Source organism: Nothoprocta perdicaria, unplaced genomic scaffold (genome assembly GCF_003342845.1).
Source record: "Nothoprocta perdicaria isolate Ctin4 unplaced genomic scaffold, notPer1 scaffold_7, whole genome shotgun sequence".
In the NCBI taxonomy this organism is placed as follows: Eukaryota; Metazoa; Chordata; class Aves; order Tinamiformes; family Tinamidae; genus Nothoprocta; species Nothoprocta perdicaria.
In genome coordinates this window covers 2,274,965-2,301,739 of record NW_020455976.1, presented here as the reverse complement: position 1 = coordinate 2,301,739, position 26,775 = coordinate 2,274,965, and the positions used below count along the sequence as shown (strand labels likewise).

Here is a 26,775-nt window from a genome sequence, read left to right as displayed (position 1 = left end):
GGCGGCGTCCCCGCCTCAGGGTCCGGCTTCACGGCCGCCACCTCCGCCGGCTCCTCCGGTAGCGCCGCCATCTTGCGCCGCCCCCATTCGCCGCGGGCGCTTTTGCGACACTCCGGGCAGAGCGCGCCCGCCTCCCCGCGTACTCGCGGCTTCTCTTTGCGACACTGGCGGGAGCGGTTTACGGCAGCGCGGGCGGCAGGGGCCCGCGCGGGACCCGCTGCGGAAAATGCGAAGCGCGGGCGGTGCGCGGGCGGCGGGTAACGCAGCAGGAGCCCGGCCCGCAGATGACAACGTTCCTGACCGCTCCCACCTGTGGAAGCCGAAACTTTATTCACCTGTTACGCTACTTCTCGTAATAAGGTTTCTTACAGCCTCCTTGTGGATTAGCACTGCTTCCATGATGCTGTGAGCGTTAAGGAGCGGCTAATGACCTTTTAGAATAGCCAAAATGTTCACAGAGAAGAGAATCCTTTACCTTGTCACTAAGCCAATTAGGTTTCTAGCTGTTTCTATCGTCTTTTTTATTTGCAATCTGATTCTTTGGTGCTTTGAATTGATGCTTTTAAACGGATAACTTATGACTGTTGTGTTTTCAGAATTCAAACTTTTTTTTAGCTGGTCATTTAACTCTTCGGTGAAGGAGAATAAAATGACAATTAAAACTGTAGGGTGCTAAATCTAGAGCCTGTGCGCATGCGCAGCGGCGCGGTCACGTGCCCGTCCGAACTACAGTTCCCAGGTGGCCCCGGGCGGCCGCCGCGCGTGCGCACTGCCCACCGCTCCCAGCGCTTGCCCCGGGTCCCACCCCGAGCCATGGACACGGAGGTGGACGCGGGCTCCGTGGCCTCGGGGCTGTCGGGCGGCGACGGGCCCGGCCCCGGTCCGGCCGAGGAGGAGCAGGAGCAGGAGATGGAGCAGGAGATGGAGGGGGCGCCCAGCTGCTCGGGCTCGCGCTCCCTGCCCTACGAGTTCGAGCGGAGCCGCTCGGACTCCAGCGGCGACGAAGACGACGACGAGGACGATGAAGARGAGGAGCTGGAGGAGGAAGAGGAGCTGGAGGGGGCGGCCGGGCCCCCCTTCGGCATGGACGACGCCGAGCTCGACTCGGACGACGACCGGGAGGTGAAGGTGGGGGCTGGGGCGGGGGCGCCAACGGCCGCGCCGGGCCCCGCTCCCGGCGTGCCCCGCGGCCCGGCGGCGCGTGCGGCTCGAGGCGGGGGGGGGCGCCCGCGCCCCCCCCATGACGGGGAGCGGGCGGGGGGAAGCGCCGCTGCGCTCGCCACGAGCCCCGCTGCTGCCCGCGGCCCCGCGCGCAGCGTCACGCGGCCCGGGCGCTCCCGAAGCCCTCCCCGCGCGGGTTCGGCCCGCTGCTCGCGGGGCGCGGCGCGTCCTCATTGCCGCTCCTCGCGCTCGTTGCCTCAGTGCAGCTCACCTCGAGGTTTCTGCGAGGCTGTAAGGTGGCAGCAGCGGCGTGTGGGCAGCGCGAATGGCGCGAGGAAGGGAGAGCGAGGTCCCCCTTGACATTAGAGCAAAGGTACCTAAAATTTACTGCCTTACCTTTCTGGGGCAGCAGGTAGCCACAGCCCCCCCGAGTGAAAGCCACTGCTGTAGAGTAAGCTTGTGCTTATTCAAATTAATAGACTTGTGACAGGGAAAATGTGAAACTCTTTGCATGCCCTCCTGGTAACTGTGCTTAATCAAAATTTAAAGTGGTGAAACTTAAATCATTGTTTCAATATGTATTTCTGTGAATGAATGCTATCTGTGTATTGGAAGAAGAAATAACACTAGTTTTGTTTTGTTTGTTTGTTTTTTGATTGAGGGTCCTTACATATTTGCCCTGCCGTTGCTTTTCAAATAATGATTTTATTTGTTTTTGGTAGCCACTTGCTGTTTTTTTGGGGGATATTTAATAKATGTGTTCCCAAGAGACTTCTCTGTGGTTTGCTTTTTGGTTATGATTCATAAATAAACTACATCATCATTCACAAAAATAAAAAGCCAACTCAAAAAATGGTGAGAAAAGTGTTTAGAAAATAACTTCTGTCTGAGGAATGACTGACCTCTTATGAAGACCTGTTTTTGCAGCATATTGATTCAGACCCCCCACCACCATGTTTAATAAGATGTGAGGTGGGGGATATTTCTGAGGCAAGGATCCGGAAATTTCTTGGCTTATTCTGTGTATTCAAACTCATACCAACTGCTTTGGTTTGCAGCGCACGATAAACCTCTCCGAGTTGACCCCTTACATCCTGTGTTCCATCTGCAAAGGCTACTTTATCGATGCCACAACCATTACAGAGTGCCTGCACACCTGTAAGTACCAGTGTTTTCATTCTAAGAATTTAGATGCAAATTTAAATAAAAAACAGGGGTTGGTTTGTTCTGGTTGAGTTCATTTTATTCTGGTTTCATAAAGTGAGTTTGCCTACTTCTGTAAGTGAGCATGCGTCTTACAATTCTTTGAGAGAATATAGGCACAGATATCTTATGCATCAGAAAATCCGAGGTAATAACTGCAAGCTCAGTTTCCCCAGTTAAGAGGGAAAGAGAGAAAGAATATGTTAAAGAAAGATGTAGACCAAGTAAAACAAAAGTAGACCTATTACAWATACCCTTAAAGTAGGTTCCAAGAATTTGTACTAAGGATGTAACTGAGAAATGAAAGCTGAGTGGCACTGCTCGTAATGGACAGGAAAGTTTCCTAAACTGTTGCTGATGACAACTGTTCACAGCACTGAAGATGGATGGAAGTGACAGGAAACTTTTATACTGTTGTGATAGAAAGATATTTACTTCAGATATCCCTACTCATTAGCGTTCCTTTCTGATTGTTAAATAGAATGGAAAAGGCAGAATTAGTTTCAGTAGAAAAATTAAGATATGATATTATGTGCAACTTTTTTTTCAGCAGACTTTTTGTTTACAGCAGTGTTCTGTTGACTTAGCTCTGCTTTTTCCCAAATATCACAGTTGTAATATTCAACATCTTGCTTTGTATCAATTGGTAGGATATTGTGAACTATCTGGACTAGGGAGTGCTGAAGTCTGTATAGATAGAGTTGTGGTTTGAGTTTTACAGCACTGCTGAAGGATTTACTCTCAAGCAAGCTGTATGTGACAAAACTGAGTGTAATTTCTTCTCTTGCATCTTACAAATGCTGTTGTATAAAGGATATGTGACTTAAGTGTTTTGTTTGTTTTTATTACAGTTTGCAAAAGCTGCATTGTGAGACACTTCTACTACAGCAACAGATGTCCAAAATGYAATATTGTTGTACATCAGACGCAGCCCCTTTATAATATCAGGTAATAAATTCATGCCATTTTATAGGTGTATTTTTTGTCATGAAGTTCTGCTGTGTACTTCAAGTGTGTTCTTTTAGGCTTCTTTGGTGTTGTTTTACCAACTCGTAGTGCCTTCCTATTGCTAGTGAAGAGACAGTTACAAGAAACACACAGTGAAAATATGATTGCTCAGTTTCTTCTTTTCTCTAGTTTCTGATGTTTTGATTTTTTTGTTGTTTTATTTTTTTTCTGCACCTTAGTAGGTATTTTCCGGCATTTGCCCAGAAACTAAATCATAACTAGTTGCTTTCATTGCCTTTTAGACAAGGCTTTGTTTGCRTGGTATACTTGTTACTATCGCTGAAACTAGAGTTTTCATTTCTTTAACTATTTTCAACTYTTTTCGTCTCTGAGTGACTTGTCTTACTGGAGCTGAGTTGTCTAGACTTGAATTTAGGAAGGCGGATCAGCAGCTGCATCAGTCACTTGTTTCAACAATGTATCTGGCAGCTTTGTTATGATTTAATGTAAATGATTCTGTAACGCACCAAAGATATGTTATAGCATGTTTCCTGAATTATCCATCTTTTTAATAACTTAAGTACTTTAGACTTCTGAAATTGAAAGGCACTCACTTTCATGATTTCCCTCTTTTATAGACTGGACCGGCAATTGCAAGACATAGTATATAAATTAGTTGTCAATTTAGAGGAAAGTAAGTCGCTTTATTTTTATTATCATCTAGATACTGCAAAGACTGAAAGTAAAGAGAATAATTCACAGCCCCATTTCTATACTGGGCTCATTAAAATAGTTTTGTAACTTTTTTTTTTCAGAAAACTAGGAGATATGGCGTAACTTGAYTCTGAATCTTAGTGAATAGCCATACCAACTAGCATCTCTTTGACTGCTAAGATACTGTGGTATATGTTGTTTTTTTTATCCTTACAGTGAAATAATACTAAAGTTAAGTTTACGTTGATATTTTTGAAAGTCCTGTTCCAGGTCTGCTATTGGACAAAGCAGACAATTGTGTAGGAAGTGTTTTATTTTGCTCTCTAATGTCATGAAATAAATATTGCTCTGTTTCCAGAAAACCATCTAGATCATATTCTAGTATCATGCTTTGTGTTKTTGTTGGTGTACAGTAAATGTTATTCTAATCAGGATAGGTTAATTTGTCTTCATTGAAAAAAGTTGCTAGGACTGCTCAGCTCTCTCAAGTGCTGTTATTTTTCTCTCACTGGCACGTTTCTTTTTCTGATTTATTAGATACATTTACAGTCACATGCCAATTATCTTGAGTTTGAGGAGACAATGAATCTGATAGTGCTATACAGTCCACTGGGGTAAACTGAGAGAAAGATACATACCTATGTARTCTAAATTTAGAGCAGTGTGCATGTATATATAGAGACAGATAAATGAAATCTTGACAATCAGAAGGATGCTAGTTTTATGACCTGTTCATTATGTTTTATGGCTCACTTGTCTGATTATATTTCTTGTTTTTATTAACAAAACCTTAGTCTAGGTACCTCAAGTAGCTCAGCATAGTAGGGAATACTAGTGATAGTGAAAGTCTGCTGATACTTTCATTGCCTCTGCTAATGTTAACCAGAACTGTTCTGTCTATAGGAAACTATATTGCTATTCTCAGCCTCTGTAATATTCCAATCTGTTCTGTGTTGTGCTTCACAGGAGAGAAGAAACAGATGCATGACTTCTATAAAGAAAGAGGACTAGAAGTTCCCAAACCAGGTGAGCTGTAGTCATTTTAAGAGGAGATAAGGAGATTAATGCTGCTRTAGCATTAATTCTTAACGACTTCCTTTGAAATAGAAGTTCACAATTGAAGAAATAGAAATGGGATTATTCGTTGTTGATTACTGTGATTGGTCACAGTACACAAGCTGTAGGATGACACTGACAGCACTTGAAATCCGGTTGTGTTTGTATTTTCTTATTTTTAAGTTACAGATCTTCCTAGAAGGAAATTCTTATGAAATGAACATTATTTTTATTTTCTTACCTTAAGTGATAGAAGACGTAAGAGTAAGAAGAAATCGAGAGCCCATGAGTCTGTGTGGGTTTTTTTGTTTTGTTTTTGCTGTTAAATCTGTTTGAGGAGGTGCTGTGCTGAATGCTAGGAAAATGCTAATGGTTCAAATGCACAGAATGCAATGAACAAAGAGCTGATTTAGTAGAATAATTAGAATGAATTACATGGACATTTCTTCTTAGTTTTCTTGGTGTGTTGTTAGCATCTTATGTTCTTTTTATTTCAAGTTGTATCTGCGTTTCGACTATTTGAATATTTTAGCTGTCCCCCAGCCAGTTCCAGTGAGCCGAGGAAGACCTCGAAAAGTTCTGGGCTCTGTGTTCCGGATCCCACCAGAGCTTGATATCTCAATACTTCTGGAGTTCATTGGGTGAGTTATGGGCAAATTTAATAGTAGATGCCTTGTGAGGATGCTGCTTGTGCATGTTGGACCGTTACTGACTCTCAGGTTTCGCTGAAAGTGTTYGTTCTTTTTCATCTTCAATAGCAGGTAGCCAAAGTCAGCAATGACTAGTGACTAGTTGTACAGTTAAGCACTGAAGGTATCTTTCTATGAAAAGAGCTTCTTAAAAAGCTTCAAATATTAAAACTTTACCTCYATTTTGTTTATTTTTGACAAAGCAATGTAGTTTTGTTAAGCTGAGTGACAATGAGATCTGCCTCTCCTACACTCCCATAATTCCTGTAGGTGGCAGTGCTGCTGATGCTGACTCTGCCAGCCCTGGCTCAGGTGACCATGGGGCTGTAACTGTACATCATTACATGCTTATTAGCCAGAAAATGCTATGTTCTAGAAACAACTCACTAGGAAGGTAAGCTGTAACAGTTCAGAACTGGGGAAAGAAAAGTAAGGAAATGGCACTGAAATGGCCGTGATTGGAGTATTGATGTTTTGAGCAGTTATCCCGCTTAACTGCCGGATACCTACCATGTGTGAAGTGATTGGAGTATGTTAGCTGAAATTACAATGTATAGTATCACTCTGATTCTGCCTGGAAGAGTCTTATAACTAATCCTGCTTTGCTGCGCAGTACAGGTTACTTAGTATATTGTTGTCACCAGTCAACTATGTAGAAACAGTCTTCATGCAGCTGTGGTGTTACTTCAGCAGGAGAAATACCTTCACACTACACAGGCTTCTGATATTTTGAGCTGAAGAGCTTCTTGGACAATGCATTAGGAACTTGATGCCCAAAAGGAATTTGGCCAACCCAATCAGCAATTGAAGTGTTTGTGTCAGAAATCACCCTTAAATATAAATTGAAGTACTTAGTACTAGAGCTGTTTTCAGGAACCTAGAAGGAGAAATTGCACTGCTTTGCTTTTTCCTTGTGTAGATTTACAGGAGAGCATTAACAGCTCTGGTAGTCACTCATAGCAGAGCACTTTATTTTGCGGGGAGGGATCAGCTTGACTTTTGTGCAACTCTTACCCTTTTACCTAGACTGTGCCTGCTTTTGGTCTAATTTTGTCTGAACAAATTGTTTGGAGAACTTGAGTATATAATCATAGCAAACTGTTACACAAATGATGTGAAGTCAAGTGTTCAAATATTGGGAAATTCGAGCAGCAAAGCATGCCATCTTTATTGTATCTCATTCTTTGTAGACATCATTATATAGTCTTTTTGTATTTTTGTCCAATAATTCCATTTCACTTAAAGAGCAACTTTTCTGTGTAGATGAACAAACAAAGAAAAAATTACACACCAAAAATTTAACTGAATGAGAAGTATGATTGCAGGAAGAGAAGGTCTGTCTTTCAGTTAAACCAGTAGAAAACTAGATCCAACCCTGCCTGTGATATAGTCTCCATGTGAATCTATACACATGACATAATTTTGATGTCTTTCACTGTGCTTGACATGCAGAAATGCTGAATGCTCACAATTGCAATGGAAAGCAGTGGGGCTCATTTTATATGTCTTAATGGTGCATCTGCAGTTCGTGATAACATCCTGGCACAATCATAGGCCCCTCTTTCTAAATAAAGTATGATATTGCCATCTTGCTGAGTAGGAAGACATGCAGATGCATTCATTTGTATGAAGAAATGAGAYCACTGAGGAAATTAATGCTTTTGCCATTAAAAACAGAGCTTTCTTAAATAAAGCCATAGTCAAGTACTGAATATGGAGAGAAACAAGACATTATATAGAGATAAATTGAGTGACCATTGTCTGTTCTGCTTAGTGAACCTTTTAAATTTGATGTGTATATTTTTAATTTGTAGTTTTTTTTTGATTTTTTTTTCTTCCGTAATAAACGCAGTATAAAATTCATGATCTTATTAGTGCAGTTCTGTTCTGGCATGTGATTGTTAGTTGGGTATAATGTGAGTAACTGGATGTACACAGACATAAGGTAAAATGCTTTAACTGAAACTTCCTTTTATATGCAGTTATCTAATTGTCTCAGCTGTGATCTCATGAAGTCAGGATCCTGGTGCAGTTTTTGATGCCTTATGGGTACCAGCCAGTGCTGTACTGGGCCGGTGAAAGGCAGAGGGAGCACAGGGGCATTGAAACATCCTTATACCAAGAGTTCTGTATCTTTGTCAATGATACATTGCCAGTTACACTGTAAAATCACTTTAAGATCTGAAACTAGATTTCTGTTGTAAGTGTGTCCCTTTCAAGTTCAAACATTGTTTCTAGAAACTCTATAAAAATTCCATGAGACTATGTTGGTTGAAGAAATAGATACAGTTCAGATTCCTTGGAGTGAAGGTACTTTGTTTATGATTTCTCCTGCTAAAGACTCCTGTTTTTTTTTTTTTTTTTTTTTCTCTTGTGATTATCAGCAGGTACATTTATTTGTAAGAGGAAGATGTCAGGAATTGAGACGTTGGAAGTAATCCACATGTCCATGTGTGAAACTAGTTGACTTTTAGATTTTTTTCTGTAGTCTGATTTGAAGCTTCTATTGCTGTGGTAGCAAAGCAAGTAATATTGTACAAATAGCACAAACACTGTATGACTGTTGTGTGTGTTTCCATTACTCAGATGGAGGGAACCACAGAAAGTTTCTAATAAGAAACTTCACAAACCCCCAAGTTTCTAATTATGTGTTTTGAATTCATTTTTACTTTTTATTTCTGTTTYGCAATTTATTTTAATGACTTATAATCTTTGTTATGCCTCATGTTGAAGAGTTAGTCTATCTACCTCTTTGGCAATCAGAGGTTCAGAAAGCTCTGTGGATAAAGTAGGAACAGATAGGACCATTCAACAGAAGTTTTTTACTCTAAAAGTTTGTTTTAAATTGTCGGTATYGTCTCTGGATCTCTGGAGTATGTTAAATGGTTAAAACTTTCCCATGGCTATTGAAGTACGTCAAAGAGCATGCTTAAGTAGAGAAGCTTCTAGACCTTGGTATACTACCTCTAAATTTTATTTCAGCAACAGAGCTTGATGTTAACTCTCTCTCAAGGTACATATTTTAGATATGGAATTACCTAAATATTGTAGCCTTAAGTGTCATGCTAATGTGTGTTCTGTGCTAGCTTTAGATTTTTTTTGCCATACCAACTACTCAGTAGAAATACAATTTATTTATAGAGATTGTTTTTTTTAATACCTTCTCCAGTATAGTGAATGATTGCATTTCTCTCGTTCAAACACTCACTAATGCAATGCAAGAGTAGAGAGAGGCTGTGCATTGGACATAATTCCTGAAGACATTTTTATGTACTCAGCGTTTCCCATCTTGTACTGCAGTGCATAATCAGTAGTTCATGTGCAGGGACTGGACAAATCAATAAGTTAAAGCCTCCATAAAGCCAGCTGGCTTTGATCCTTTGCCACCTTTGTACCACCTTCCAGAGAGGCATTTGCTACCTAAGTTCCTAGATAGCGCAAACATTAATGCAATGATATAGTAGTCTAGAAGATTGGTGTTTGGGCCAGGGAAATCTCTACCGGGAAAGGAASTCTCTGCAATGGTTTGGCATGTTCTGTCAGCAACTCCTAGGCACAGTCTGTTAAAATTTCAAATATTGAGGACAGGATACTTATGGATGTTTAAACAACATTAATATAGCAACCTATTCCTATGAAAATTAATGTTAGGGCATAAATAAAAAGTAATGTTAAGCTGCATTTTGTTGATTTTTTTTCTTTCCCCCCTTTTCCATTGCATGAAGGCTGAATTTAAAGATATAAGTAGTAAAAGGGGTTCCAAGTAAAGGGTAGGAGAAAGATATATAAATTCAGGCTACTGTTATTTCATTTCTCARGCTTTAACGAAAGGAAGAGCTTGATTTGAAAAAAAAAAATGGAATTTGATATGCTAGGCTCCTTGTTATAATAGTGACTTACTGATTTAAGAGCTTGAAGAGTATTAATAAACTGTTTACCTTAGCAATATTGATTGTGTTTACTCTTCTCTTGTTTTTCAGAGCTAACGAAGGCACAGGGAATTTTAAGGTGCAGATGTGACTTGATTTTTTTCTTACATTATTTACTTGAAAAATATGTGCAGTTTTAAATGTATTTAATTTAGTTTATCTCTGTTTCTCTTGAGCAACATGCAACCTGAGCTTTGRTCAACATAAAAGTAATCCTGGATTAYAGTGTGCTTTTAAATCTACTGCTGTGTAACATCACTGAGTAGAAAAAGACTAGCAGAAAAGACCAGATTTCCTTAGATGTTAGAGGGTTTTGTTTGTTTGTTTTTTCTTTCTTTGGTGGGAGAAGGGGAACTTGCTAATGAAATTTCCTCTAGATGTTTCTGGCTAGTTATTCCTGCATCTTCCTCCAGTTGAAGCATTGCTGTGACTTGTTCTTGGAATCCTACGCAAGGGCATGGCCATTGTCTTAAACTAATGGTTCTGAAAAGGTTTCCCTAGCTGTAGTGAAGCATGTACATAGAGTGAGGGAGTGTAGCCTGAGGTTTAACAATGGAATTATGTATGTTGAAAAATACAACAAAAAATAGGTGTATATATATATTTACTAGTCCTTGCATTAAACTTCCTTATCTAGCAGTAAATTGATTCTCTTGAGGTTTTGGCTAACAAAAATCACTGTGTGAATGGGGACTATTCCTCATCCTTGCTAAAGAGTATGGCTGTTCTTCCAATATTGCTGTTCTTAGTGAGCTGAATTGGTACAAACTCACATTGTCTGCTGCATTCATGATTTCATAGTCTGTAATTAGAGATGTTCAGAGGATTTCATTTCACTGTTTGGCTAAACATTTACAAAACAGACTCTATTTGGGGACAAGGAGATATAATTTTAAATTACACAGTGTATATATAACACTTAATTTTCCATTGTATCAGAATTGGAGGAATAAAAAGATACAGAAAGGCACAGAAGAATGGAGTGTAAGATACTTAAATTGGCTCAGCAGAGAAACGCTAATTTTACTATTTAAGAAAATGCAAATGAAAAAATGCAAAAGGCATTTTATTAACTTAAGCATCAATTGTCTTAATTGTTCCATTTTATTAATTTCCTTTGTTTTCAGCTGTATTGATTTCTGATCAATATATTTTCTGGCAAAAATACAAACAATTCAATGAGACTGCAATTGCCAATGCTATTTATAACACTAATAGTGTTTGTTATGTCAGAGCATAGCATGCAATTTCAAACAAAACTTAAAAATACAGAGGGAAAAAAGGCTTCATTTTCCCAAAGAGCTGAATTATGACTACAATTCTAGAAGGGAAGGAATTTTCCTGAAATTGCACCCATTTCAATTTTCTTCATTTTTCATCTCTGACTTCTCTCTTCTACTTCCACATATTTCTTACTTTTTTTTTTTTAAATTTGACTTTCCTTTTCTGTTGTTTCTTCCCTTCATATTGCTTCATATCCTTCTCATCTCTTTTTTTTTGTTTGTTTTTTGTTTTCATCCTATTTGTCCTGGGCCCAATAAGAATAATTGTAGGACAGTTCAACTGTGTCATTTTTTTTAAAGGTTTATGCTGTTTCAGAGGAAACATTTTTGCCTTAAAAAGACAAACAAACAGAGCTGTTTTATCATTAAGGGGTTTTTATGATTTGGAAACGGGATTTTTTTTATGTGTATTTCTTTTTAAGTAATAAGTAATGTCCTGGTTACTTTAACTCTAGTGTTAGTGGTGAGGAAGGGCTGCCTATATTTACTCCCTGTGAATAGTTCCATTCTGTGAATTGTCTTACTGATATGGTAGACTTATCCATGGACTGAAGTGCCATTTAGCATTTAGATTTGAGAGATTAAGAAATAACTGTAACGTTTTTGTCATTGATGTTTTTAAGTCCTAACTAGTATATGTTTTCCACCATTTTAAACTTCTTCAGTGTATCTTAACTCTACTTTAGCCTACTGTCATTTCTTCCCTCTCTTTATATTTTTCTTTACTGCCTTTGTACTTCCTTGTTCTTCCTGCTTTCTTTGTCCAAAATGTTTGCTCATCATCTTTGCACATCTCTCTTAATATCTGCTTTCCRCAAAAGTTATCCTCATCTTAGCATTATTTTCTCCTTAGTTGTTTATCCTGTTTGTCTGAATTAAACATTGAACTACATATGCAAGAGGGTTTGCTGGTTTTATGCTGAGGGAGAGGTTGGGATTGTACATGTCATCTCCAAACTTGTAGTTTTGTGGTACTCAAGTTCTCATTGATATTCCTAGCTCTTAAATGTATTGATCAAATTATTCTCCCAAATCCACCGTTATCATGGATACATATGTGCCTTCAAGGTTTAATTAAAGGATAGACTAATCCTATTTCAAATAGGAAGAATATGATGAAGCTGGATAGTAAATCACAACTATTCAGAATCCATCAACATGCATTGCCATAATCTGCTTTGCCTTTATTATTATTCACTTAGTTATCCATATCAAGAGTGAACTGTTTAAAATTTTATCCATAGAAGAGAAAACCACTAAAATATTTGAGATTGATGTAATAGTTATTTAATTACTGAGGTCCTTCCTTTCAAATTAATTAGAAATTATATGAGTTTTCAGACCAGACTTGCCCTAGTGTACTACATAGTAGCATATAGTAAGTGATCCAGAATTTCATAGATTGATTCCACTCAGGCCATAATACTTTTGGCATAGTAAAGAACTTCAGAGCTCCATGTGTTAGTGACTTGGTTTTATTTTCTGAATTTGTTTGGCACACAAGCCTGATTTGGGCAAAATAAGCAGATTTTAGAAAATATCGCTAATGTGCCTCTGAGTAAACAATTTTATTTTCTGAAATAAAAGTTCTTGGAAGTCTGTGATACTGATTTCTCTGTGATGGCAAATCTCATGCCCCAGTACTTAAGTAATGCAAAAATAATGAAGTCAAAGCATTGCTTTCAATAGGAAGTTGGAAACCATAGTCTGATTAGTTCATATTTAATTTCCTTTTTATGGGATCGTTGGGAAGTAGGTGAGAGAAGAACCCAAAAGTTAAGTTGTCCTCCCTTGTTCTGTTGGGCCTCCAGGAATGTTTGGGGTTTTCTGGGGGTTGGTCGCTGAAAATGGTGGCACTGTCTTAAAATCTCGTGTCTGTTCTTTGCAGCCTTTGGAAAAGAAGTTTGTGCGTGTTTCAGGGGAGGCAACCATTGGACACGTGGAGAAGTTTCTCAGAAGGAAGATGGATCTGGATCCTGGTTGTCAGGTATGCTGTAAAGCTGGCAAGCTTTTTATAGAGTGAAACCTTTCCTTCTACCATGTTAAGTGGATGATGTATTTGTTTCTTACCAGTTCACTATGATCAATGTAATGTGTATGCTYCAGACAGAACACCTTACCTTACAAKATAGAAGTAATATAGTTCAATGCTCTGAGCTACTAAATGTAGTGATCCACAAGGAATAACTCACTTGCGACTCCCAACTCACTTGCAGTGTTTAATTTTTCTACCTGAATAAAGAAGAATCACAAAACTTCTAAAGTGTCATGTAAAATTTCAGCAGTTGAAATCCAAAAGCAAAAGATAATGCTGTCTAAAACTAAGCATAGACAGGAARGTGTTGAAGCATGGGAGTATATAATGTCAGAGACAGAGATAAGAGCTGAGTAGAAGTAAATTGTGCTGAACACTGAATGAAGCAAACGGAGAAGGATGGGAAAGGATGATGATATTTTGGGTGGATGGGTTGAGATGAAAGCTGTGAGTGCTAAATGTAGGCACCTGYTTTCAAATTTAAAATTTGGTGGAACAGAACATGAAATGAAAGAATTTCCATTTCTCAGCCAAGTTGATGAGAAGATTTTGCTATGCAATCTCAATGTTATATTATAAGCTATAGAGATCTATARACTTGATATGTAGTCCCAACTCCTAACTGAATGTTTGCTGATATTTATTTTATGAAGGCTTCATGAGTTTCATAATGTATAAATGGTTCTTGTAAATGCTGTTTATTGGAAAATCCACTGCTGCTAATGAGAACCGATGTGGTAGAAGTTAAGGTTGTTTCATAAAGCGGTAATTTTCTGAGGCAACACTGCATTGCCTGCTTTTTCTGTGGTGACAGAACAAATTGGATATAAATTATTCATCATCCTGAAGGAGTACTGTTTTCACTTACTGATTTTCTCTTGGTAAGAGTCTCTGTAGTTTCTTTGTCGTGTGGTACTGCCTTGATATTATGAACAAAAACTTCCTCAAGTTGAGGCTAGGGAAACCTCTTACATTAATGAACTTGCAGTTTATTTGAGGTGAAGGGATTATGCCATATCTCAAGTTTTCATAAATACTGAGCATTCATAATGAAAACCACAAATATTAGCCTGTCAAAATCAAGCTAGATATGTGCTTTGAGTATCTTCCAGATTTTACAATCTTGAGATTGTCTAATAGAGTTTACTTGAGAAATTGTTCTCACCCCTCTGTTGCTGTCTTCTTGGACTTCACCAGACAAGAAGTGATCCAGTCTTAATGAAGAAAGGTAATTGTATCTAAGAAAGCTGATGACTTTAGAGCCTTACTTTCTCAAGATGATATGACTATATGCTGACCACATCACTTATCTCTGCTAGTATCCAATGTGATACTCTGCAGTAAGGTAATTCTAGTATCAGGCAGAGTATACGTAGAGAAGGCCCATCTGGAAGAGGCATCTAATTCTTCCACATTCAGATCCTCTATCTGATTTTCTGGTTTTTTTTTTCCTTAATTGATTTTTGTTTATTTATTTCCTGCTTATTTCTCTTGGGCACTAGAAAGATGTATTTTTTTTTCAGGCTACAAATTGCATGATTTCCAGAGCATATTCAGGCCTATTTTTGAAAGCTAGGAAATTAGAAAATGAACCAGGGGCTATTTTTCATATGTTGATTCATCATTTCTGTGCCTTGTGAAGACTTAGAGGTAAGGCAGTATTAGATGTACCAAACTGTTGTCATTCACTGTAATATGCAAAACTGAAGCTTATGATTTGTTGATAAAGATGTAGGGAGAGGAAAAGATATCAGATGTGTTGCTGAAGATTAAAAAGACTGATGAGTCATGTCTTACTGTAGCTTCCAAGAGTAGCTCATAAGATGCAGACAGTAAATTAAGGAGGAAAATATGTTTAAATCAGCACAGACACAAGCAGGTAGGGAGATAAGCTGTCAATTATGTATGGAAAGAATCCAAAGTATGTATTGTAAAGATTCACTTGCTGTAGGCTTCCTCATGTATGTTGAACAGTAAATGCTAATTTAGAGCAACGTGTTTTTTTAATAATATTTTTGTCTTTATTTGTGTCTTTSTAATTCTTCATCATTCTGATGAAGAATAACTAATAATTAACCTAAAATAACTGATTTCTGCATAAAAATGTCATGAGCTTAATGTGTCTTAGAATCCGAGAACCATATCCTTCTGGAAGGATAGGAAGTTCCTTTCACTAAAGCATCAATTTCAGTCACTCTTCTGCTCATGTGCTCTACACTTGCGGGACTTTTTTTCCTGCTTGTATTTACAGAAATCTGTTAATGGCACAGAGTTTAATCATGCTCTACCTGGAACTTGAGTTTTACTGTGAGAGGAAGGCTTGTGTGTCCTTCTTCCTCTGTCTCCTTAGAGTATTCATTATATCCTTGGTTTATTGACGCTTTCAGTAAGGACAGCAGTTTTGGGATTCTGTGAGTGAAATGGTTCTTACCAAGCAGCTGGTTCTGTTAGTCTGCAAAAGTATTATTTGGAGCATTTTAGTTCTTCCCTGTTAAAGCTAATACATTTGTGTATATTCTTCATTATTGATGAAAAGTGTGTATGACTCATTATTCCAAATTACTTTTTTAGACTTTTTTTACTTGATTTATTTCTGTGTAATCTTAGCTAATATTTGCACTTTTTTGTAGACTTGTATAAGTGGGGTGGTTTGTGGTTAATGAAAATATGAAAGGAGAAACCATTTTTCTCATGTGTGACACTGTATGCACATCTAAAGGCAACTTTGAATCTACTACCTTTTCTGGTGTGTAGCCTGCAAGCCTGAAGTTATTTGCTGACTCTTAAATGAGTTTTCAAATGGATTGTGATTCAAATTTGCTATTTAACGTGAAAGGTTAAGGCTTTGTTTGTTTATATCACTTGAGATGACAGACTGATATATATCCTTTTTATATTTTATTCATATGTATCCTTTATTTTGATCTCTGTGCTTTGGGCAWTAATTTCCTATGTGTGTGCATATATTTCTACTTACAAAGTTTTGAATATTCTATTTGGATTTTTTTTGAGGAGATATTGAGATTTTGAGAGAGCCTTTTGGGGATTACTACTCAGAGCTAAGTAGGTAACATTCAGTTTGAACTAAATACAGGCAGTGGTGTATGGAACTCTTAGCTTTGACATCTGATATACATCTGTACAGTTTGTGTTTCTCCTAAGAATGGAGAGAAAATGGGAAGCTGGTGGGATATGTCACRTGATTTGAGTATCCTGTAGTGGCGTTATCCTTTCTTGCCAGAATTAGCTGAGCAATCCCTTAACTGCAGAGTGGAGACTTGCATCTCATTTGATCTGAAGGCATTAATGTGATTTATGGGATAGAATTGTTCCCTAATGTGCAGTCCTGAAAGTGTACGTGGAAACTGGAGCCTGTGAGGAGAGATTGGAAACAAGTCTGTGCTCACATTGTATAGTTGCTGCTACAGTCTCTTCATGCTAGTCTTAGACTACTAAATAGATTTATTTGGTGTGTTGGAAGAGTAAACAGCAGCTGAAGCAAGCAGAAAGTTTTGCTAAATTTTGGATAATTAGCCCTAATACTAAGGGTAGCCTCTGATTGTTTTTTTGGTCATTCCATGCATAGTTTATATGACAACTCATATTATTCAGAAAAGAATAATGCTTCCTGGGCCAAATTTATCCTTAGGATGAGCCTTATATTGGATAACCTRTATGAGTTTCCCATTTTACCTTTATTTTACCTGATGGCTATTAACTTGTAATTGTCAGCTTTTAGATATATAGCTATTGTGTGCAGCAAACATGCCACCTAATGAAAATAAGTGATATAATGGAAAGACTGCTTTATTTTGCCAAGAATTTTGCCAGCTGTGACAAAAATTGTTAGTCGTGTCGTCATTTTGCAGCTAAAGGTCAAAATGTGTTTTTAATTCTCAGCTGTTGGTATTAGATGGCTGTAATTTTATCAGTTGAGATTATAGTAAATTTGTATCACATTGGTGCATCTTTTGTACATAGAATATATTAATTTGTTTTGCGCAAGAATACCTCCGAGACAGCTATTTTGCAACTGATTTCCATACTTTTGCTGGCATTATATTCATTGTATATTTTATTCTCCTTTCAGAGTGAATCTTAGTGTAACAATTAGTGAGGAGAAATTCAGGTTCTGGTGCTCGAATGAGATTAGGCATTTGGTATTCAGAGCACCCTAAAGAGATGGATGTCCAAAATGGTTCTCCATAATTTATTTGAAGGTACTGAATCTTTAATGACTATCATTTGAAAGTGGAACAGTAGGGCTAACAGGGGAGTATTTCCAAGCAAGTGTTCTCGTTCTGCATTACAAGTTTGTCAGCAATTGCCACTGCATTTTTATATTCTATAGCAGACAAATAGATTTTTTTTTCCATTTTTATATAGAATACATTTATGTGTATGCTTACAAATGTGTACCCACACACCAGTGTAGGAAGAGTTTCAGTTTTCAGTACCTTATGGTATGTGTAATTATAAGATATTATTAATCTCAATCTAATGTCACCAGAAAGCAGACATGTCTTTCCTCCCTGGGTAATAATTATACAGGCTACAGTGCAAGGGAAGCAGAGGAGGAATAATTGTAGACTGCTTTCAAAAATAAAAAGTATTTGTTTCTTTCAGGTTCTGTCTTTAAAATATATTAAATACTCATGTTACCAAAACAAACACACAAAGAAAAAAAGTCATTATTGGGGTTAATGGTCTTAAGTGTTCAATATTGTGTGTGGATTAATTTTTATATGATGATTTATTCCTAAAGTTAAAACCAGAAATAGTACTAAGCCATTTACATCTTCCGCCCGTTTTAGCAGCATTATTTAAAGCGTAGCCCAAAGGGGATGGAGTATACTGCATAGTTGTCATATTGCAGATGATGTAAAGTAACTTAACCATTTTGAGTCTCAGTGGAATGAACCGGCRTGAGACATAATTTCAGAATCTTTTCATGAAGAACAAGAGAAAAATAGTGGGTGAGTATGCAAAAGAATAGAAATCCAGACAAACTAAGTAGCTGAAAGAGAAAACAGTGAACCCTGTTAGTAGAGTCCCTCWATATGGCCATGTAAGAGAATATGTAATGATATTGCAGTGTCTTCCTGACTACTGCAGTGCAAAGCTCAGGTTGCAGAAAGTTGTAGGACAGCTTAATGTCAATGCTCTTAACTTTTAATTTCCAGTTCGGTCATTATAACTAACTCAGAGATGAGAACCCTCTCATTTCCCTGCTTAGAAATTGCTTATAAGAAAAATATAACCCAGCTGCAGTTGTGAAAGAATGTAACTGTGCTGTTAGTTCATAATTTGAAATGTTAAAGACTGGGTTTACACTATACACAGTTTCTTAGTGTCACCTACTAAATCAATAATATTTTTATAAGGAAATTTTATAAGGAAATCCACAATAATCAAGGCAAGGATTACAGAACCTCTAGTTCTGCATCAGCTGCTGTATTCTGCAGTAACTGGTTTTGTGGACGATTGCTTGATGCTAGTGCCTCCTCCAGGTTTGCGGGCATTCCTGACATAGTTTTGCTGCAGTGGAGGATGTTACTGAGAACTGCTGYGTAGCCATTCACTCGTGTCACAAAGTACCCGTGTTTTGAGGAAGGGCTGTGGGAGGCACTGGCTGGCAGTAGCATGCAGTGAGCTGTTCTTTTCTATTGAGCCGCTTTTCTCAAGCAGGTGTTAGTAAGCAGACATATGTGTTTTCTCACTCAGGATAAGGATGAGGGTAGCACTGTTTAATCTCCTGCCAGTAGCACAGGCAATTTACCGTTTTCTTGAAGCTGATGACTAATGCCGGATGCGTGTGAGACAACTTTAATGCATGTAATCCCAGTTCCCATTGAATGCATCACAGCTATTACTAAACAGCTTTCTTTTCAGCAATAAGACCAAATTGGGAATAAAACAAGCTGTCCCCTCTGTTCCAGATGTACAAGATGCTAGAACAGCACTTGCCTGACCAGCACTGGATTTGCTTTATGAAATGCCCAATATTAAGTGCTTAGATCCTCTTCTACTTGTCCAAGGACAGGTTGAACTCTTAACCATGTTTGTGTTCTTTCACAGGTAGACATTATCTGTGGTGATCACCTGCTAGAACACTTCCAGACACTGAGGGAAATTCGTCAGGTCATAGGAGAGAGTGCAATACAGGTAGGTGTGCTAGCAGTGACTTTGTTCTTGGTTTTGTGTTTTAAAATAGAACGCTCCTTTGTTAACTGTCAGCTAGCACCAACTTGTCTGGAGAAGTCACATACCAAATCTCTTCGGCTTTGCTCCTGAAAGCAGCCCGACTGTATAGTCGGCAACTTCTTGTTGATAGCTTTGACTGTTGCAGACGAGCATTATTTAATTCCTTGGGATTCTTTGCAAGTGTTTTTATAGTGAGAGAAGTCGAACTGTTTTAGAAGTACAGCAGCAACACAGTAGTCTCTTGAGTGCAGAGTAGGGAGTAGATGGAAACCATGATGTAACCTTTGAAAGTCTGAAATAATGGCTAATCTACTACTGGCCTAAATTGTATTTTAAATGTATATTCTTACTGTAATATGTTTGAAAAGTAACCTAAAGACTTGGCATAAAAGCTAAAGTAATTGCAAACTCGGTTTACTTGAGTTGCTTGCACACACATGCACAAAATACTGTGTGCTTAAATTTCCACTTAAAGCCTTTAATGCTGCAAGAGGAATTCTTGGTTGGGGTAAGAAGCGAGTGCCCGTTTCAAGTAATCTTGTGTAGTCCATGTCCTTTTCTGATTTGCCCCTCCTGGGATTTGCGTATGACTGATGTAGTGATCATGGACCTTTAAAACTTTGAAGCTTGTGAACTTTATTCTCTTTCACCTCAAACTGAAGTGAATGTCACTTGGTGACTTGGCTCATTACAGAGAAAATTGACAAAAAAATGGCAATGCAATCTGCAGGGCGTGAGGGGCAGAAACTAGGAAAAGAAAGCCACTGACTGTAAACTCACTTCTGACTTTATGAAATGATGTAAATAAGGCAATAATGAACATGGTGATGAAATACCCTCTACTGTAAACTTCAGTACACATCATGGAAATGATTCATAGACAAATTTAAGTGCTTTTAAACTTCATCCTCCCAGAAGCTTTYCATGTTAGAAAAATATCATTGGGAAAGGATTTAAAGGAAACTGGGTTTAGTTTCTTAGAAATGTATTTGTGTGACTGTTTAGTTGCTAAATACCAGTCAGCAACTTCAAGAAGAACAGTTATCTTGGCATGCATTCCCCAAGGATGTATCGCCTTTTGTTACTACAGAATTAGCCTGTTAGTAGGCTTGCTACAATTCACTGCTATACTGAGCAAATAGAGAAAGGTCTTTGGTATTCTGAAATCTTGTGTTTTCACCGAGCAGGATCCTATCTTCTCAATGCACCATAGTCATCCCAGTTTGCTTTAGGCATTGAGTAAATGGGTAAATAAATGCTCTCTTTACAGTATCCTTTTAGGAGTAGCAGTGGGTTCCCAGTAATTAGCAGGATGAGAAGTGAAAGTTAGTGAGCTGGCAGTAATAAAACAACAATAAAATAATTCTTTTTTTAATAGCTGTCTTTGCATTCCTGTTCATTGAAGTTAAGATTGGTGTTGGCACCTAGCCTGCACCAAGCCCTAATTTGTCATAAGCTTCCTTTAAGGGGAAGTGAAATGTTTCAGTGAGACTCATGGACTTGTTTGCTGTTACTCTGGTTGTAGTGGTTGGATCACCTAGCTGTAGAGTTAGTGTGTGTATGTATATGTACAGTTTTAATATATTTATGTATTTATATGTATATTGCAGCCTGTAATTAGTTTGTGTATGTGCTGACCATTTTTCAGCTTGACTTTTTCAATATCTGGTTGTTCTTTGAGGTTCTTAGAATATTTTGGCCAGATTTTCTCAGTGTTTGCACTTTAATCCCTTGTTCTGGTAATCCATCTGGAACATGTGACTGACATCAGTTARGAAGGCATTTGGATTCAATTTGTAGATGCCAAAAGTTTGTGAATTGAAAAGTGGTTGAGCAAGTTCATGGAAGAGAAGTTGCTTCAAGACAGAAGATACTGAATGCAAAACCACATCTTACCTACGATGTTGCAGAAGCGTAAGGCTTTGGAGGCTGGAGGAGTTTCCTGGGAGCTTAGTACTACATATTTGTTCTTTCCATACACTTTTATGTAGGCGTTTCACCACTGGGCTAGACATCCTTTTGGTCTGCCCTGGTGTGGCCATTCTTAGGACTTCAGATTTCATTGCTAAAACAGATATATTCTTGTTTATTGTCATTATTCTTTTTGCTGGCTCCTGTGCTGCTGTCTTTTCCTGAGTCAGAATATTGACCAGAAGCAGCTCAGGTCAATGACYYRRGTCATTGACCATGACCTGAGTTAGAATATTGACCAGTTAGAATATTGGCCAGAAGCTGAGTTTAGAACCTAAATGGGCATGCTGACAAAGCTACTTAAAGCAAAGTTGCTACTCTTGGAAATCTCATCTCTTTTGTTAGGAGTCTGTTCAACSCATTTGAGAACTCCACTTGCTGTTCCGCTTTCTCTTTCTTCACAGATAAGCTGCAATATTTTACTTTCCAAACAGAGCTTTGTTGACCAGAAACCCCACTGAGCTGCTAAAGAGATCTCAGAGACCAGATAATAGAAGGGGAGGTTAAGTAGTTGCACCCAGCAGCAATTAATCTCTGTGGCTTTTGGTTTTGTTTTTCTTTTGTTGAAAGAGCATTGGGGCACTGCAGGCAAAACAAAGCTGTTCTTCTAGTAAGAAGACATCTTTCAGACAAATAATGAGGGTGTTGATAGGCACTGTCTGAAAATAATTGCCAAGGGGAATGTCATGGAAGCATGGAAAAGCAAGTCCTGTTGATTCTTTTTGACATCAGTTCTTTAATTTTAGGTTTCTTGTGACAGAAACATTCAGAGATTACTGTAAGCAGTTGATGCAACCAACCCAGTAACCTTTTTTCCCATAGAGAATCAACTATTGTGTTCTTTTTTCTTAAAAAAATCTTTCAAAACTAAGAATAATGTGGAGCTTTCTACTATAATTTTTATTTGCCACTGCTACTGATTAATAAAGATTTTTTTATGTGCTGCTGCATTTTGTCATGCAGAAATGCATAAAATGTCTGAAACATGAGTTATCTTAGTTCCTACATGCAAGTCGATCAAAATATTAAAACAAAAATGTGGTAGAATTTCTAACTTTTATTAGCACCTGCCCATATAAATAGGTCTAAAGCAGCTAGTTAGATAACCGGGAGATCAGGAGATCGAGCAGATTTGAACTGCCGGTCAACTTGGGTGCTAGACCTCTTATCAGCTGCATGTGCATTAAGTGATACAAGTAAAATAAGCTATAATGAGCCAGGAAACATATAGTCTTGCAGATGGTGTTTTTCTGTTAAGTGGAGCACACTCGGAACAGAGCCATAACTTATTAAAGTACCGTTTTTTTTTTTGTATGTCCCTCATATTCACTTAATACATAGTACTATTCTGGGCTTTTTCAGTGTAGTGACATTATTTTAGGAAAAGAAGTGGGTGGGAAAAGAACATTCTGTCTGAGGAAAGCAAAGAACCTCCTGGAATCCCTCCCTAGGAAAGAGGAGAGTAATTTCATGAAAGAGGTGTATGACCATGCTTGCAGCCTCAAGGAGGCAACAATCCTTTGGGCATGTTGAGTAGGAATAGTAGTCCCGTGAAAGCAGGGAGTATCATGCGCTGCATACGGATTGGTTTCATTAATACCATGGGGTTAAATGAGAAATACAGCTGTGCATCCAGAATTAGGAAGAAATGCTAAATTGCTGGCATGAGTTTCTCCGACTGGTTCTATATAAGGAAATAATCAGCAACACTGCTGTAAGAGAATTATATTTTAATCATATATTATTGAGATATGCAGGACTCAACTTAAAAATATGAAGCTATATAATTATATGCTTATCAGTTGTGCTTTTTTATGTGATGTTCCACATCTCCTTTCTGTCTCTTACCCCAGTTCTAAGAGGCAGAAGTGATTTGCCAGAGCCATCATTGAATTTAGTGAAATTAAGATTAGAGGTTGGGATCCAAATCCTGTGCTCAGGCAATGATGGCTTTCCCTTTTCCTGCATTCCTGCCCTATATTCCTGGGGAGAGGAGGTGGGTGGTGAGCTGTGAGATTTGGGGGGGTTGTTACTTTTGGTGACTAAAGTTAAAGACTTTTTTTTGATGGCTCCTTCTAAAAGTATTAACTCAGAACTTTTTTTTTCCTACTTTTCAGTATCCTGCAAAAAGCAGCATGAGTTGTAAATGGGCCCAATTATATGTATTTAAGAACTCCCTTTTTTATAAAACTAAAACGTGTATTTGTAGAGATTTTTATGGGTTTTCTTTTTAGGAAAAGAATAAAAAAAAAGCACTTCACCTGGAAGAGGAGAGAGGGGATGTATTTCTCCACCTTGATATTCAAAATTTATTTACCATATGGAAGTAGAATGGAATAAAATGCTGAAAGAGGTTAAAACTGAGGTTCTGCCACACAAAGACTTTCTTCTCTGTTATTTCCTTCACTGCCTGGTGCAACAAATTGGTATAATGAACACTTTCTGTTTTTTGTTCTCTAGGATGGCTTGCTTGTTCTGCACTATGGCCTTGTGGTCGCTCCACTACCAGTAACTTAAAGATCTCTACAACACCGGATGGCAAAACAATCCAAAGACATCGAGCTTCATCAGTGCTGCCTCCCTCTCGCCAAAGAAGGCCATCTTATTTCCAGTGCCAGAAAGCTAAGAGAACACCGACTGCTGTGTGCTTGTAACTTAACACCTGTCTTTACTGCTGTAAAAATTACAGCTTCTGAAAGTGCAGCTGTAGATATTGCTACGCTTAGTGTTACAAATGACTGTCTCCAAATTTCACTCAGCTCAGGGAATTTAAGTGCTCAACCTTGCTGCATTTTTTTTTATTATTATTACTCTGTTAACCTCTTGGATCTCGCAACATTAAATGCCCCTTTCCTTTAAGCTGTGAGATACTGCCTGTTTTTGGAGTGTCTGCCAGGACCGGTGCTCTCAGGGATAATCCCCAGTCAGCAGTATAGTGTATTGTGGGGAGAAGACAGTCACTAATTCCCAAAAAAGTGTTGTGTGATYGTCTGTATTCAGAAGTGATTTGGGGGAAGAGGGGAGTTTTCCCAATTCAGACCAAAATAGGAAGAAAACACAAGTGTGGTTTTACTTTTTTTCTCTCTTTCTTTCTAGAGCATTAAATGTAATTGTTTTTCTTCGAGAAAGACAATTTTGTTTGCACTGGGAATATATTTGGTGGTAGTTGGACTTATACCAAATGGTGCATCATTCATTTATAGTCTTAATGGAGGTGAGCCAGCTGGTTAAACTATGCATGTATTTTTTGGAAAAAAGTAGCGCTTTGTACCTGCTTGCTCTATGTAAAATAATCACCATCAACCTGAATCTGCTGTTGTGGAACATCCTTTAACTGTTTTGACAGTCAAGAGCACAGATTCTCTTTCATTTCAGCACATCCTTTTAGCACCAGTGAAAACAGTAGCTCTTGCAGTCTTTCTTAGAGTATATTAGTGTGTTGTAGAGGAGACCGCAGTTGAAGATGTTGAAGAACGTAAGCACTCGTGTGGTACTCCCCGATCCACAAAATGATATTAGGTTGCTTTAGTTTTAACATATTAAAATACTAAATTCATGACAACTGTAATATTTCAAAATTCTGCTCTGTTCAAGATTCCCATAGTTTCTTGTGCAGGATTAAAAACCAGAGCTCTGTGTGTTGTGGCCTTGCTGCACAYCAGGTCATAAATGTGGGGATTCACAAAAACTGCCTTTAGGGATGGGAGACCAGACTCCTGTATCGCTGGCATAGGGCAGGGGAGGAGGTTTCTCTGTCAGGCAACTCAGAGCACCTGATTTCACTCGCATGCACTTGTTCACCGTCATGTTTACTGCTGTGCAGTCCTCTGTCGAAAGAAAGCTTTTGTGAATCCTTCTTCAGGCCTTGCAATAAATATTTGGTTTTGTCTGCAAAAATGACACCATAAGAAAAAAAAAAAAGTGTTTATTTGAAGTAATTTTTGTGATGCTTCTAAAAAAAAAATCTAACCACAGTTTACTATTTTACTGTCAAAGTTTGTATAGAAGTAGTGTTTAAAATGCAGCAGAAAACAAGTTTATTTTGTAAACACTTTGTGAGTTGTGTTAATAAGAGATTATATATTGTAACAGTAAAATAAACTTTATTTTAGCCGATTTCAGATTCAGCTCTCATTTCCGTATTGTTTCTGTATGTTGGCATCCAAATTGTAAGAGTTCGTGTTGAAACTGCCGGGTGTACTCTGAGGGACTTAGAAATTCCAGTGAAGAAATGAGAAAGTTGGAAAGTCGGAGGATAGTTTAATACCAGGATACCAGTAATCCACAGGGAGGAGGGATTGGCTGTGGTGTTTGAGGAAGGGTAGCCCATAAGCAGAGACATAGGAGGCTTTGGTGCATTATYTTTGAAGGGAGAAGTTGGTCGTTTTTGTATCACATCTCCTTGAATCCTTGAGCGTGAAGCGCAGTTGTCTGCCTGAGCCTTGCAGGTATCCTGAAGATGCAGGAGCTGTTGTGATAGATTCCTGCTGCGAGACAGTGAGAACACTGCAAATGCTGCATTCYCGCTATTTTTACTTTTTTTTTTYCYTYYKSCYTTTTTCCCCCCTTTTTTCTTACACTAACAACCTATTCTGGACAGTGAAAGAGCCAAGGTGGTCCTGAGGCCAACTTTACACATGCCAACTTTGCAAGACATTTGCTGAGCGAGCTGACAGATACTTATATTTGCTGAGAGTTCAAAAAGTTACCATGGTGACAGGTCATATACTGACCTTGCTTACCAAACAGATCAAGTTTTATTGATTTTTTTTTTTTTCTGAGGTGAGTAGTAATCCATTCTGAGGTGAAATGCAGTATTGATTGACTGCCTTGCAATGGCAAAATGGTTGCTGAAGCTGGATGCAACGCTATCATCATCTTTGCCACAATCTGGTTTAGTTTATCCTCGTGTTTTTAGTTTTCAGATCACTGCTGCCTTGACACAAATTATTTTGCTAAGTGAAAGAAAGTTCTGTTTTTCTCTTGTTGTTTGATTAAAGCATTTTTTTGGAAATGAAATCTTAAAATTTGTTTCCCTCTAAAGGCAATGTTAGCAAGGGAGAAGCAGACACAGAGGCTTGGCAGAGATGACGAAGAAGGAAACGGCGTCTTCCTGGAGAGCCCTTTTTCCCCGGTGCCAGGAGGCAAACAGTCCTTCCGAGATAGCGCAGTTTGCTCGGAGCCCGCTGCTCACGGCAGCCTTTTATGTGGGCTGCGATGAGATAAGATGCTATTTCAAGGGCTGGCCCAAATTGTCCTTGCAGAAGAAATACCACATTCCTGCATATATTGGGAACTGAGAGGTGAGACCTCCTGGGGATGAGACATGGGGACATGGGAAAATGTTTCACCTACAAAAGGTGATGAAAGAGCGCATTGTTTAAATGCCACAGCRTAGAGAAGGTGGCTGGTGGTGGCTTTTCTCAGTGTTGGGAAGACTGTGCGGGTGGATAAGCTGAGCGCAAGGACGGCTGCCTTCCCTCAGCTCCATCACCGACCTGCCCTGCGACCTTGAGGCGAGCTCCTTCCCTCTGCATTTGTCCTTCTGGAGCACCAAGGACACGTGTGAATGAGACCCTGCA

The 26,775-nt window shown here is 38.6% G+C and overlaps 1 protein-coding gene across 1 annotated transcript; it reads left to right on the top strand.

The window, feature by feature from the left end:
• The first annotated feature begins 813 nt into the window (after positions 1–813).
• On the top strand, positions 814–24,820 carry PCGF6 (polycomb group ring finger 6). Its single transcript, XM_026050565.1, has 10 exons — positions 814–1,128; positions 2,220–2,319; positions 3,216–3,312; positions 3,951–4,006; positions 4,993–5,052; positions 5,615–5,723; positions 9,752–9,779; positions 12,872–12,970; positions 19,097–19,183; positions 23,654–24,820. The coding sequence occupies exons 1-10, from the start codon at positions 814–816 to the stop codon at positions 23,708–23,710; spliced, it is 1,008 nt and encodes a 335-aa protein (XP_025906350.1). The 3' UTR covers positions 23,711–24,820.
• The last annotated feature ends 1,955 nt before the right edge of the window (positions 24,821–26,775 follow it).